A 13,879-nucleotide genomic window follows, 5' to 3' on the forward strand; every position below is an offset into this window, starting at 1 on the left:
CGCAGAGACACAGCGCTGGCACCGCAGGCAGCACGGCCCGACCTGTGGAAACGGCTCAGTCACGTCACCACGTGCTATGCCTTACGGTCACCCGAACACAGAAAGCAGAAAGCCCAGCCACCCTGCAGGGCTTTGGGCAGCAGTCTGGGACGGCGAGGAAGAAAGCTCAGACAGCAACGGGGACTGAGAGAGGCCACAGACTAGAGGCAGTGGGACCTGCCAACCTCTGCATATCCACTGTGACTCCAGATAGATGGGAAGCCCAAACTCATGAGAAAGACATTTATGCCTGGTTTACCTATCATTTGAGCCAGGCAAGGAAACCATCATCTGGCTCTGGATCTGTTCTGAACTGCAAACTCCAACATACCAAGGATGAGGAACGTTTTCTAGGTCATCTCGCTGGCTGGTGTGGGAGCAATGAGGTATAATTTCAGAGCTTAAATCCCAAACGTGGAGGAATCATTCACTGTCACAAAAGCAAGACAGCTTGTGCATTTCTACAAATCTATTTAACTACCGGTAAAATGCCTTAACACAAAAGTAACTGGACACAAGTAATCAAATTAATAAACTTAGATAAACGACCCCCTCTAAAAACTAAACTGTGTTTTTAGATCTACTTACTGGATATGTTTAAACATATTATTAAAGCTTTCACATTTAAATTTACAGACTCAAAGCCAAATGCTACCGAATGACAAGTTCAGAATCTGCAACGAAAGGCACAGACATGTCCTTCCATATCCCTCCAAAACGTTTTAGGATGTTATTGCTGCCAGCTGTTCTGTGCCACATTTCAGGTGGAGGTTACTGCTCCGCAAACGGAGGCTTCATGAACAGATCAGGTGGGTACAGCTAATCAGTATTCTTGCAACATCGGCCAGCACGGCTCGAGGTGATGTAAGGTGACGGCTGTTTACGATGTAACCTAATGCAAAGATCATTTATCTGTTTAGCAAGGTAGCCGAAAATGTAGCGAGCCCGAAGGATGATCAAATTGTGCCTGCTATGGACATCTCCCCTTGATCTCTCGATCCTACACGGACTTGGTCATAACTGTAGCATGGTGGAAGCTGCAAGCACCGCGGTCAAGAACCGTGAATAAGAACAGAGTGGAAGAGAACTATTGCCATCACCTGGTACCTAATGGGTCTGAAGGTCTTCCAACAGCTGCTGGAAAAAGCTGCACTGATGTTGTATTAGATGAACGACTTTTCAGTTTTCATAGTATCATTTTTGGGTGTTTAAAGAATGCCCGAAGAGAACCTGATTTTCAGAAAATCTCTAGCACCAATCCTCTGAAAGTTAAGACTTTAATGTGTCTCCAATTAGGAACTCAAAACCACTAATCATTTCTGATAATCCTGGCTAACAGTGGGATTGATCTCCAAATAGCAAGCAGGGTAACCAAAGCAGAAAGTGAGGCTTTTTCTTCCCAGCACAATCTAACTTTAAATTATTTATTTTAAATTACAAGGAGTGAGTGAGAAGACTTTCAGAACAGTACTGTGCCGTGAAAGCACCTGCTTACCGAGTAATTGCAGCTGAGAGAAATCACAGTTATGTCAGCAGCATACAAGTGGCCCACAACCCTAGCACACCACTTCCAAGATGCACACAGTACTCTCATCCTGCTTTCTGCACTGCAACCTCCATATCTGGTATTCCAGCAAAGCCAATCCTCAATTTTCCCTAAGAGCAAAAATGAAAATATGTTATCTTTGGGCACACAAGGACAACCTCGTGCTGCGGGTACATCACCGTCGCATACTGATCCAGCAGAACAGACTGGCTCTAACAGCAAAAACATTTTGTTCATCTCACTCCCCCCCCACCCCGTTCAGAAAATTTCATATGCACTACATACATATCACAGTTAAAAATAAAGTATTTTTTTAAAAGACTGGGTCTGGCTAAGATGCCTTTGCTCATAACAACAGCTCTGTGTGAGGTACTTTTTCATACTCACAGGGTGAAGTCCCTCGTTATGCACAAGTGAGAATATATCTGAAAATAAGCTATTTGGCTACCTAAGTGTCAAGCTTCATGCTTTTATTCCAAAGTGAATGATTTTCCAGCTTAGGTCTTGAACTAATAAAATAAGCGGCATTTAACATTTGACAGGTGGATTTCAGCATACAGCTTACACACAAAAACAGGCCCAGCTCTGTATCTACACTATAGGGGTAGAAAATAAGCATTGGAGCACGGGTCGCGGCAATCTGCCTGCTTCTGCAAGTGGCCCAACATCTACACCCGTATGATCTATGTGCACAAGTCTGGTCTGGGAACAAGCTCAAAGCAGAGGCCAGCACCACTCAGTGCAGACTGGTGTCTGAAACTGCTACAGTCATTACAGGAGTAGGTCCTTCAGCCTACACAGAAGATGCTGTGTTCCAGAGTCAAGTACACACCTTCAACTGACCTTGCTCCCAGGCAGTTTGAAGCGCAGTCCATTTCTCCACACTGTTTTACTCTACTATCCCAAGGCAGCGGTACATGTACCCCCTTCCCCAAACTTCTCTGAAACCAACTACCTGGGGAGTAACAGCAGGAGTCCTGTGCTGGGGCCATTTCACTCTCCAATGTTGTCACTAGGTACAAAGTGCAAAAGTGTTGCTGTTCCTGCATCCATTAAAAACTTTAAAAACAGAACAAAACAAACAGAAAAGGATTTCCATAATAATTTGAAAATACATTAGTCTCCAAAAAGCCAGCAAACACCTGATAACCTGTTTGTTGCCATATCTGCTCTCATTCCTGCATGGCAGCAGTCCAGTGGATCGTTATCCTCTTAGCTGGCAAACAACACGCTACCCTCTTTGCACACTCTCCAGCCAACGGAGGACGACATCCGGGAAGTTGAGTTTTGATGGCTCGGACAGAAGAGACCAATTGCTAACCGACCCAAGATCCCGCAGTGAACTGTCACGTCTCCAGAGGAGAGAGCACTGCGCAGTTCACTGGGATGCAGAGACTTCCCATTTCTCAAGACAGTTCAGCATTACAGCAAGTTAGCTACTTGGCCTCTGGCTTGGGACAATGTCAATGACTTCCCTCCCACTCCACAAAAATGTAAAATAAAATCCCTCCCTGCTTCATCCCATTTAAAGTGTTTGCATCTTTTCCTCCTATGAAATGTTTCTGATAAGGCTTTATTGCTATACAAAAGCGGTGCAAATGCTGCCCAAAGACAGCTCCATCAGGAACTTTGGTCACACGACTGCGGGACTCTTGTGCACTGTCCAAGTCCCAGCGTTAGACCTGCTACCTTTCTGAAGAGAAGCTGAATACTGTGTGCAATAACACTAAGAAAATAGGACTGAACCCCAAATACAAAACAAAAACAAGGGAGAGAGGGAAGGGAACAAGGAACTAAAATTAGGCAGAAGGCTTGCTTGGGAAGAACCCCATCATTCCTGTGATGACTAACTGATCAATGCTACATTTAGACAATGCAAGTGTCTTTCGGAACAGATTGTTGGTGTTAAAACTGCGTGTCTGGTCCTGAATGCCAGCTCTCTCATCAATGCAGCATTTATTAAAAAATAAAATTAAAATGGAAAAAAAAAAAAATTGACAAATTGCATCACCAGGTAGCAGCCTGGCCTGGATCACACACGTCCCATTGCATCTGTTTCATCAAGCAGGGCCATTTAATGTGGCTTCAGCACAGGGCAAGACTTCTTCTTTCCTAAAGAGAAACCCAAAGAGTAATATTAGAGAAATATAACTACTGGAACATACTCGCTCCTAAAGCCAACTTTCATCCTGGTTGCAAACTTTCCTCTTTGGTAGCATCTGAGCCATCCTTCCTCTATTTTTGTTTCTTCTGCCTGCTAAAACATTACTCGCTTCCTAATGAGAACCTCCTCCACATCCTTTACAAAATACTACATTTAGAAATCAAAATAGAAACTGAGGAGTCAGCTTTGACTGCTGATTACACAACATTAATTAATTTACTGAACCAGAAGTTTAGAACATGACCCTCAGGGTCCGGAGTCCACCAGAAGGTTCCGACCTTAACCAGCCTCATCTGAGGCCTTGTCCCAGGCACCGTCAGCCTGGGAGCTGGATTTAGGTCTTTACTGGAGCTACGCTGTACGAACACCAGCCTCGCACCTTCCTGATGCAGACCTTCTGACTCGACTGCCTGGCTTGTCCTGGGACCTGCCTTGTCCCAGGACGAGGATGTGAATGGCAATCGCTGGATGGGTCCCATGGGACTGGGCACCTTGTCTGCCGGGGTTTTGCCCCCGCTCTGCTGTCACCCTCAGCTCCTGGCTCAGCTCCCCCCGCCCACTGCTACCCTCAGGGCCCCGACAGTACCCGGGGTGTGGTGGGGAGAACAATGACCCAATGGGATACTCGGCTTCCTCCCCAGTATGTGTTACACCAGCACTAGAACTGGTGTGCGACTGGTTGTAAGCTGTGGCCTCAAATGCTAGGCGGTAGCTGTACTGGGGAGATCTAAGCAGCAGCAGTGCCGACAGCCAGGACAGGTTTTAACAGAGTGGAGCCGAGTGGATCGGTTGTGTGAAGCAAAAAGCGCTGGTTAGAACTTCTTCCTCTCACCAAAAGTACCTAACGGAAGAAATTCTCGTAGGGTGGCCCAGATGTCTGGCTTCAGCTAAGCACCATCGTCTGAGAGTCAGTCTAACAGCAAGCTTCTTCCAGGAGGACTGAGCCACCCAAGAGAGGCTGTCTTAGCTCAAGAAGAGCAGAAGCACCTCGTTATTGATACGCATCTCTCTGGCCAAAATCAGGAGCCAGAACAAAGCTGCAGAGGTGACAGCACTAGATACGCAGAAGACTTGGCTTCCATATTTAAAAAGACTTAAACAGTCACAATAATTAATACAATTTCTCCTTGAGATTACTTCCAGTTTCAGTTATCAAAACACATTCCCACATTCCTTCATAATATTTTAACTGCAAATGTCTATATATTCACCTGAACATACAAACCACACAGAATCACACAGAATCACACGGTTGGAAAGGACCTTCAAGATCAAGTCCAACCATTAATCCAGCGCCACCATGTCCCCTAAACCATGTCCTGAAGTGCCACATCCACACGTTTTTTGAACACTTCCAGAAATGGCGACTCCACCACCTCCCTGGGCAGCCTGTTCCAATGCCTGACCACTCTGAGTAAGTGTATACTTACCCATACTGAGTATTTGTTATGCATGAGTAAGAAGTGAGAAGTTCATTATTTTAATAAAATAGATGATTTGACAGAGCCTCTGGGAAACAAAGATACGTGCAATATATCATGGTAATAGGTCTACACTCCCTGCACTGCAATGCACTCCAGGACGCTCCAGATGTACTACTTGTCTAACTTTGTACACTAGAATAACCGCATTCAGTGACACCATAAAAAAATAGATTCTCTGTCCCAGTCTGGTAAGGGAGAGTTTTGAGCATCTCACCTGTCTTTTGTGGCTGTTTCCATGACAGTTGTGACAACAGTGGTGGTGTTCTGGTGCTCCTCCGAGTGCTGGGCCACATTGTTCAGGGGTTTGGATGCTTTTGTCGTTCCGATGTCAGTGATGGCCACTTTATCAATAACCATGCAGTCTGCATCGCTGTGTGGGGAGAATTTGAGTTCACGTTAAAATGTCAATCAATGGGGTTTGAATTCCAATGGAGAAAAAAATATTCCTCCTCCTCTCCTAGCACAGGCCACAAAAATACCATAAAGAAATGCGAACTGAAAATAAACTGTAATTAAAAAGCAGTGTATGCACCATGGAGGCCGTGTTTCCTAAAAATCAACAAGACACCAAACACGCACAAGAATGATAGCTCTTCAAGGAAGGCATTCCCATCGCCTGCAGCAAAATCTGGCCTAAGAGTTCCCCGTGTATCCCCACTGCCTGCACACAAGACATTTTACCACCCTCTGCAACTACCGCCGCTGGTGCGCTCTCCTGTGGATGAACACAGAAAACAAAGAGCAGAAGGATGCAAACGCAAAGTACATTTGGCCAAGACTCTGTAAAGTCTAGAGGGTCCAGAAAGTCAAGTTTACCACCGGGAGCAACAAACCAAAAGCAGACCACTTGCCTTGGCAGTAACTGGAGACTGGCAGTACCAGTGCACAGGACCACAGAACAGCCCAGCTGGAAGGGACCTCAGAAGATCCTCTGGTCCAGCCTATCATGGGAAAGGGAGCCTAGATGAGTTCACCTCTCCTGGAATTGCCCTCCGTCGCCCAGCACTGCCAACCAGATGTCCAAGCCCACTGCTCCTTAAACTGCCAGTTTTAGCAAAGCATGTTTCTGGTCTAGTACAGGCACCTAAGTTGCTCTACAGGTTTTTCCCAAGTGGCACCTGACACTTCTGTGTGCACCTAGAAAAGACTTAAATTTAAGTACAGAACCTAAAATCCTGGGGAGGAAAACAAAAAGTTGACTGGGTGTTCACAAGTGGTATCTTCAGAAGCCAAACACAGTTAAATTAATTTGCTTTCAGTAACACATCAGACGACAGATTCCCACGCCTGAGGGGTAACATTTCCAATGACATCTCCCTACAACAAAACAGAAGCTCAAATCCTGAAAAGGGGGAAAAAACCTGCTAACACAAAACCTCCAAATCTTCTACATTTGTATTAAAAAGACCCATAGTTCTAAGTGGAGAAGTGATTTCTGTGAACGTCTCTATATTTTGCCTTCTAAGGCAGAGGACGAGCTTGCATGGGAACTATCTTCCTCACAGTCCCAGTTTCAAGAATGATTTCTTCTCCTTCTTTCAGAGAGAAAACCTACAAAAATGGAGGGAAAGCTCAGCAGATGACTGAGCTGGTATCCTGTCACCAGCTGCCAGGGGAGATTATAATGCATACGTATAATCACAGTCTGGTAATTAAGACATGTGACAGATTCTGAGATCAAGGTTCTATTTCTGTAGCTACTTTTCTGTGTGCTCTTGGAAAAAAAATACATAGAAAATGAGGAATAATGAGATCAAAACATTTATCTTCCTAAAGGGCTAACATGCTCTTAAAAAGAAATACTGCAAGTACAAAAATATACCTTAGAGAAATTGCAGGGGATAGAGAGACAGCAGAGAATTGAACTAAGCTGCCAGAAATGTCATTAGAAAATGACTTCCCACACAAGAAACTGGAGCTCATGGGATTTAAATTGCTCAAAGATAAACTTCTTAAATTCAATCACTAAAATTTCCATGACACAAGGATTCCGATGCTATGAAGTCCTGAGGTTATCCGACCACTAAGGGGGCATGGAAATTTATCTCTCTTCAATAGGCTCAAGGAAAAGCAAAGCTGGACACGCAAACCTCTGCAGAAGGACACTTACAGGCCAAACTAACGGGGTAAAACAAAACAAGGAGTCTGTGTGGAACACAGAATACTATGACCCAGGCAGGAGGGTTAATAACAATTATCTAATTCTAGCCTAGAATAAACTCTAGTACCTATATTTTGCATTAGCATTCCTCTGGTCAGCTCATTTTTAGCAGCCAGGCGTGCCCCTGAAACGCCAGTCTGGCACAACCCTGCTGCCAGTGCCGTCAATCGAACGGTCCACCTCCGTTGACACCAAACAGCCTGGTTACATGCTCCAAACCCTGGCCAGGCAGAGGGCAGGGACAGCGAGCACAGTACCCGCAACGGCTGTACCTGCTCTCTCATGAGGCCGGTTAAGGCAGGCTAAGGAAGAAGAGTTGTCAGCAACAACATCTGTATCTGCTGTAGACTCTTCTTTGTTAAGCTCTGTAAAGAGATCTCTAATACTTTTGCCTCCAGAAAGAAAAAGTATTTTTTAAGCTCTAATTCAAAACCAACTGGTACAAATGTTCCAACAGTAAGCCTAAGTCTGTGCAGAACTGTGTCTTTTTTCACAATGGACAAGCACTCAGCACAAACAACTTGCGAATGCCACCTACAGCCATGCCCACTGAGCTTTCCAACACAACAGCCAGGACAATTCTCCTTTATGTTCACCAAGTTCAACATCGTAGACAAATTCGGCAACTTAGCCACCCAGTTTGTAAATATTGCTCTAGAGGTCACTTGTAACAGAGACTCCTCTCTCTCTACAAGCACTGCAATGCTTTCCGAGACATATAACCACTCCCAATGAACAAGCTGAATGTCCAAACTCTTCAGTCTTCTCAGAAAATAAGACTAGAAAATATGACCTGCATTATTAGGCTCAGACATCTTCACCTCTAGAAGGTTAGAACAGAGTTCACATAAAGTAAGTTGGAGATTTCTCCTCCTAACCACTGGCTGATTGCTTCGGGACAGCCCTGGCACAGAGCCTGGTGGTGTCCCACCTCACCTGGATGCTTGGCTCAGCAGAGCTGATCAAGTTTGCTTCACCGTATGTGTAATACAGCCAAGCTCAAAGCATCCTGAACAGGACAGTCTCTACCTGACCTTCATGCAACAGTACTTCTGCAGGAGAACATTACGAGGATAATCTTGGGATCTGAAGAAACTTTGCAGCAGCAGTGGACTACTGCAAAGCGAAGAAAGCAAGCAATTAATCAGCTGGGAATCTCATCACAGACACCGGCAAGAAACACCTACAGCTGGAGCCAGCTTCAGAACGTGAAGTTTGGTGAGTTTTGGCCATAGTCACTTGAGGGTGATGAACTTAGGAATACCCTGCAGTGACCCATTTCCCACACTGCTCTGCAGCATGGCAGGGGATCGTAAAGATGGTGAAAGGGAAACAAGTCAGTCATTCTCGTCTACTCTTCCTGATGTGTTACCTGACGTATTTCATATCTTAAACATCACCTTTGTCTTTAAGGCAGCAAGTTCCCTGAGTTAGATACAATCACATCTCCTCTGGGTGATGTGTACTGCCAAGCACTTGGATTTCACTTAGAATAATTACATGGTAAACGACAATAAAAATTTTAAGTGAAGAACTATTTAAAATACTACTACTTCAAAAGCTGTTACTTCACATTAACTGATGTGCATTAGTATTAGACGAGGAAGGTTACCAAAACACTTCTGGTCAAAGTTGCTGGTATCTGTATACCACATACATACACGTATACTGCCTCGCCACTGGGAAACATGAACAGGTTTTCGGTCTGCAGCAAGCAATCAGAAGACAAGGCAGTCACGGAAAGCCGTGACAGTATTACATCTGGTTTCAAGAAGGCTTCCAATGACTTTTCCAAACAAACACACACATTGCTTGAGACAAGGGACTTGAGAAAATGAACTTGGGCTTCTAGCTGCCTCTGGGGAAGGTTTCACCTTTTGCTGGTGGCCCAACAGGGACGAGCCCGCACAGGGTGCAGGACTTGCTCTTCCTGCACTCACATGAATCCTTTGCAGAGATTTGCTTTTCACATGCTACTGAAAACTTGCAGCTCTCTCAACTAATGAGTTTCAACTCCATAAACTTAAGAGGAAAATCTGCCATAAAGTTAGCATGGAGTTTCTCAGCTTTTACTACATGCAATGTAACACATGAAAACAAGAAATATTGTATACCTTCATTCCAGGCCTTAGGTGCTACGAAATGGTTGTTCATTCTTTTTTGCTCTAACGCCCAAATCCTGCAAATGCAAAGCCTCCTCAAGCTACAAATGTTTCCTTTGAAGTGCAATTTCTTCTTAGACAAACAGGATTCAATAAAGGTCACGCTTCATAATCACTGAAGTTGTCATAAAACCATTCTATATCAAAACTGATACCCAGTTAAAATAAAGTGATATTATTTACGAAGCTAAAAATGTCAGCTCTCTTGACTTTTGATAACAATTCATTCCTTCCTATAGATTTCCACCAGCTTTATAAAGAAGATACTTTAGCACTGCAATTTTTTTAACACCTCTCTTGCCCAGTTTCATGATGCAAACTTCTTTTTAACACCCATTTCCATAGCACTACTGCAAAACACACCATGCTCTCACCCTGTCTTTCCACTGATCTGTTCACTGACAGCCCCTTGGATCTAGCAAGACCAATCAAGCTCTAACAGCTTTGCTGGTGGTTCAAATAAGCCAAACTGACCCTGAACTGTAGTGCCAGGTGGAAATGCACATGCTACAGCACCTAATGGAGCTCTTCCCGATACTAAGTGCAATACTGATCTACATCTCTTTGCCAAAGGGTCTATAAAGAATTCCGGCTGTAGTCTCAAACGATCAAAGAGCTTTACGTATTTTGGGAAGGAAGGATTTGATACTGAAAGAAACAGCCTTAGAGTTCAATTCTACCCACCTCTGAAGCTCACTACTGTGGCTCCTTTAGATATCCTCTAGTCTCTTTAGTAAACAATTAATATCATAGACAACAAAACACTGTGAAGACACACTAGGAAAAACAGTGGTACTATAAAGAAAGCAGCAAGACGCGTATAAAAAGCGTTCCTAAACACAAGTCTCATGCTGAGCCCACAAGCAAGTTCTTAAAAACAAGGCTCTGCAACGACCAACCACAAGACAAAGAAAGAGATGCAAGGGCAGCCATGCTACACACATACTTCTCAACACACTGGAAAATTATTTGTTGGCTGCTAATTAGACCAAGTCACACAACATGGGAGGTCTGGCTTCCAAATTCACATGCAAGCTTACATTAGAAAGGCCAGTACTTATGTCAGCTTAGAAGATCCCATCTATGCCAATTATTGCACTAAGTGTTCATTTTTGACTGGAAAAGTTTCCTGGTGAAATGGGACCTCAGATTAGTCACTTCTGTGTTGCCTTCTGAATAAACGTACACGGACATGCAGCCAGATTTTACACAACCGGTGGCGTCATGCTCCATGCCCCGTCTCCCACAGCATGCTTGTTCCCCTTCATCATCTGTTCAAAGCGTTCCAGCAATCTGCAAAGCATCCTTTGCAGTTAGGCAGCAAAAGGAGATACAAGCAAGACAACCATTTCTCGTGCGGATGTTTCATGCTTGTCACGTGCAATGGTGAATCCGAACGTCATACAAAGACGAACGGTTGGCAGGCACAGAAAAGAAAAATGTATCCCAAAACGGGAGAGCTCAAAACATCCACTGTGACAACGTCACTCCATTCAGCTGGAAACTGGAGGATTATTTTCTCTGCTGCGTGTAAGCAGATGCTGCACCGAAACTCCTTGCTCAGTGACAGCCGATGCCAACGGCCGCCCGGCCGCCCTGCGCAAGCGCCTGGCCCGGACCCCCGGGGACCCCCGCGCGGTGCGGAGCCACCGGCCCCCATGCCCAGAGCAGCGGGAGGGACCACTGCCAGCTGCTATTTCTGAGCTGTTTCAGCAATTTAGAGGGGTCACTGCTGCTAGAATGAAAGTTAAGTGCTTTCACCCCAGAACTGTGTATGACCAGAAACAAGAGGAGACTTTCACGGTGACTTTACAGAAACCGTAATGGAGAAATTGCAGACATTTCTGCAAGATGCAGAAATTGCTAGTGTCGTCTCATTTTCACCTCAGTTTTAAGGAAACCGCTGCAGCACTTACAGTGTCTGCCTCCAAAGCTGACGAATGTACTACATGAGAGCTGGTATCACAGACACAGAAATGTATTTGTTTTTAACAGCAAGCGCTATTGTTCAGACGGATTCCGGGCTCCTCTCTAAACTTGTTTCAGCTGTTTATCCAAGCTAGTCAGGTGAGGAGGCACTAGGGAGAAGGGGACCGTAAACCTATGCAGCCATTTAAAAAAAGAAATCAAAAAAACAAAAGGAAAAAAGCATTTCAGGTAAAGTTAATAAACTGAAAGAGAAATTAAAAGTTACAAACATCTCAAGCCCACTAACCGCATACACAGCAAAAGTTGGATTATTTTTTTTTTTTAGTGCAGCTCATCTTTTAAGATGCTGCTTAGAAACCTTATTTGAACAATTCAGCAGCGAAACACTTCAGATAGCTTTTGAAAAATCATAAAGAAGAAATGCAAAAGCTCAGGTTAATATTGTACAATTAAAAATTAAGCACACAGACACGGAAATGCAAGTCATTTCCCACAAAAAGTACTGCTCACATTGCATACACTTTTACATCCATTATTCGGCTTTCCCCATTAAATGCAAGACTCATTGCTGTTTATCCTGTTATCCACAGATCGATAAACACGAGCGGCATGGAGCTGCCCGGGCTGCCACTGCTGCAGAGCCCTCACATGTCACCTGCCTCGTTCCCCGACTGCTTCTACAACGCTCAACCAGCCAAATACTGGCACGGACCGCACCTCTTGGATCACTCATTAGTAGCTGGAGCATTACTAAATTTTTCTGGCAAAAAGTACAGCCCGATAGCACGTACTGCGAGAGAAATGCAATGCGTACTAGCCTACTTATGAAAGAGGCAGAAAACTTTCAAAAGTTTGTTAAAATGGCATTGTTAATTATTAAAATAGCGAGTTAAGTAAGTACATGTTGTAATTGCAACTATTTTAAAATATCACACAGCTTATGATTTTGAAAGCCTGTGGTCTCTGGAGACTGCAGGCACACGCTAGGCTGCATTTCCTGAACCTCCCGCCCAGAGAAGTCAGGACAGCGTTTCTGTTCACCGGGTAACTGTCCTTTCTAGGTGTGGAAGTTTACCTGCTTGCTCTAACATACTCCTCCTCAAGTGAAACAGTTATGAGACATGCTTATTACAGTATTTCTCTATTTGTCTCTGGTCTCATCCAGAAACTACAGCAAAGTCTTGCTAGCTTGCACAGTGACTGGGAAAATTCATTTAAATGGATGGATTCTAGAAAATAATTAGTAAAATCCCACGATTTAAAACAGAAAGCAAAATTCAGGAGAAAAAAAATCAACTATTTTGTTAAAAAAAAAAAAAGCAGCATCCTTTGGGAAACACATCAACCATTCTTTTATGGTGTATTGCAGCATACAAGCAAAATATTTATTAATGCTGTTGTGAGAAAGTCTCAGGAGACTTGACCACTACTCCACCTAACACAGGCAGCAATTCTAGCAGCGTCTGCATTAGCGAACTGCAGCAAGGCTGTCCCATAGTCATCTTGACCAGAGTGTGAACTTCCCTTTTAAAATAATTTTAAAAATCCTATTTGCAGAAAGAGCTCACAAACAGGTGGAATGGCAGAAGCGCAAGGACACGATGCATGCAACTACTGCACACCGTATTTGCTTTTTAACGGTTCTTTTTTTTTTAATGGCTATGTTGACTTTGCGCATACTTTCACAAAGGACAATACACAACCTCCAATTCAGGTTTTCGAAACATAATTTCTAGATCTGTTTTAACTGATTGTGAAGAGATGAGCTTTCACCATCCAGCAGTCCAAATGCTCTTTTTCCAGCCCAGTATGAAGTAACTAATAGGAGAAACTACTTGTCAGGTGGATGTTTGGAACCCTGAGAAGGTCACCGTGATACATACCCTCTGCCTGCAGGTCTAAATACTCTGAGCAATACCCACAGCAAGAGAGAAAGGCAGCAAGAGAGGCACAAATAGAAAGAAAGCAAAGAAAGGAAGAAAAAGAAAACAGTAAAGATTGTTGAAAAAACAGACAAAAGCGTTAACTTTGCAACTGTATCCTTAAGCGGTGTTCCTGGCAGGAGAATGTACAGGGACGTTTTAAAAGCTATTTCAAAGAGTACAACCACGGAACATGGCATTTTCCACACAAAATTCACATCAGTATACAAAAAACATCGGAATATTCGATACACTGTGAAAAGCATCTTTCTCAAGCCTAACACACACATTCTGAAGTCACCAAAGAGTGAGATTTGGCAACACTGGAAGCCCTTTAGTCGGCGAACTTCTGCAAAACTACTTGTTTTTTCAGAAGAAAGTACCATATAGAATTAGATATGGGAAAGGAAGTTAGCTAAATACATTTGAAGTACAGAAATTAACTATATACATCTGAAATACTTTCTTTTAT

The 13,879-nt window shown here is 43.8% G+C and overlaps 1 protein-coding gene across 1 annotated transcript in view; it reads right to left on the reverse strand.

The window, feature by feature from the left end:
• Positions 1-3,524: 3,524 nt before the first annotated feature.
• Positions 3,525-13,879, reverse strand: part of PPP6R2 (protein phosphatase 6 regulatory subunit 2) — a gene marked incomplete at its 5' end in the record, with an annotated part of 57,583 nt that continues 47,228 nt past the window's right edge. The window contains 3 exons of the mRNA XM_082003191.1: positions 3,525-3,697; positions 5,448-5,603; positions 13,369-13,392. Of these exons, the coding sequence (XP_081859317.1) occupies positions 3,646-3,697; positions 5,448-5,603; positions 13,369-13,392 (232 nt within the window). The 3' untranslated portion in view covers positions 3,525-3,645. The remainder of the gene's footprint in view (positions 3,698-5,447; positions 5,604-13,368; positions 13,393-13,879) is intronic.

This window comes from Phaethon aethereus, assembly GCF_964289735.1.
Source record: "Phaethon aethereus genome assembly, chromosome: 1".
NCBI lineage: Eukaryota > Metazoa > Chordata > Aves > Phaethontiformes > Phaethontidae > Phaethon > Phaethon aethereus.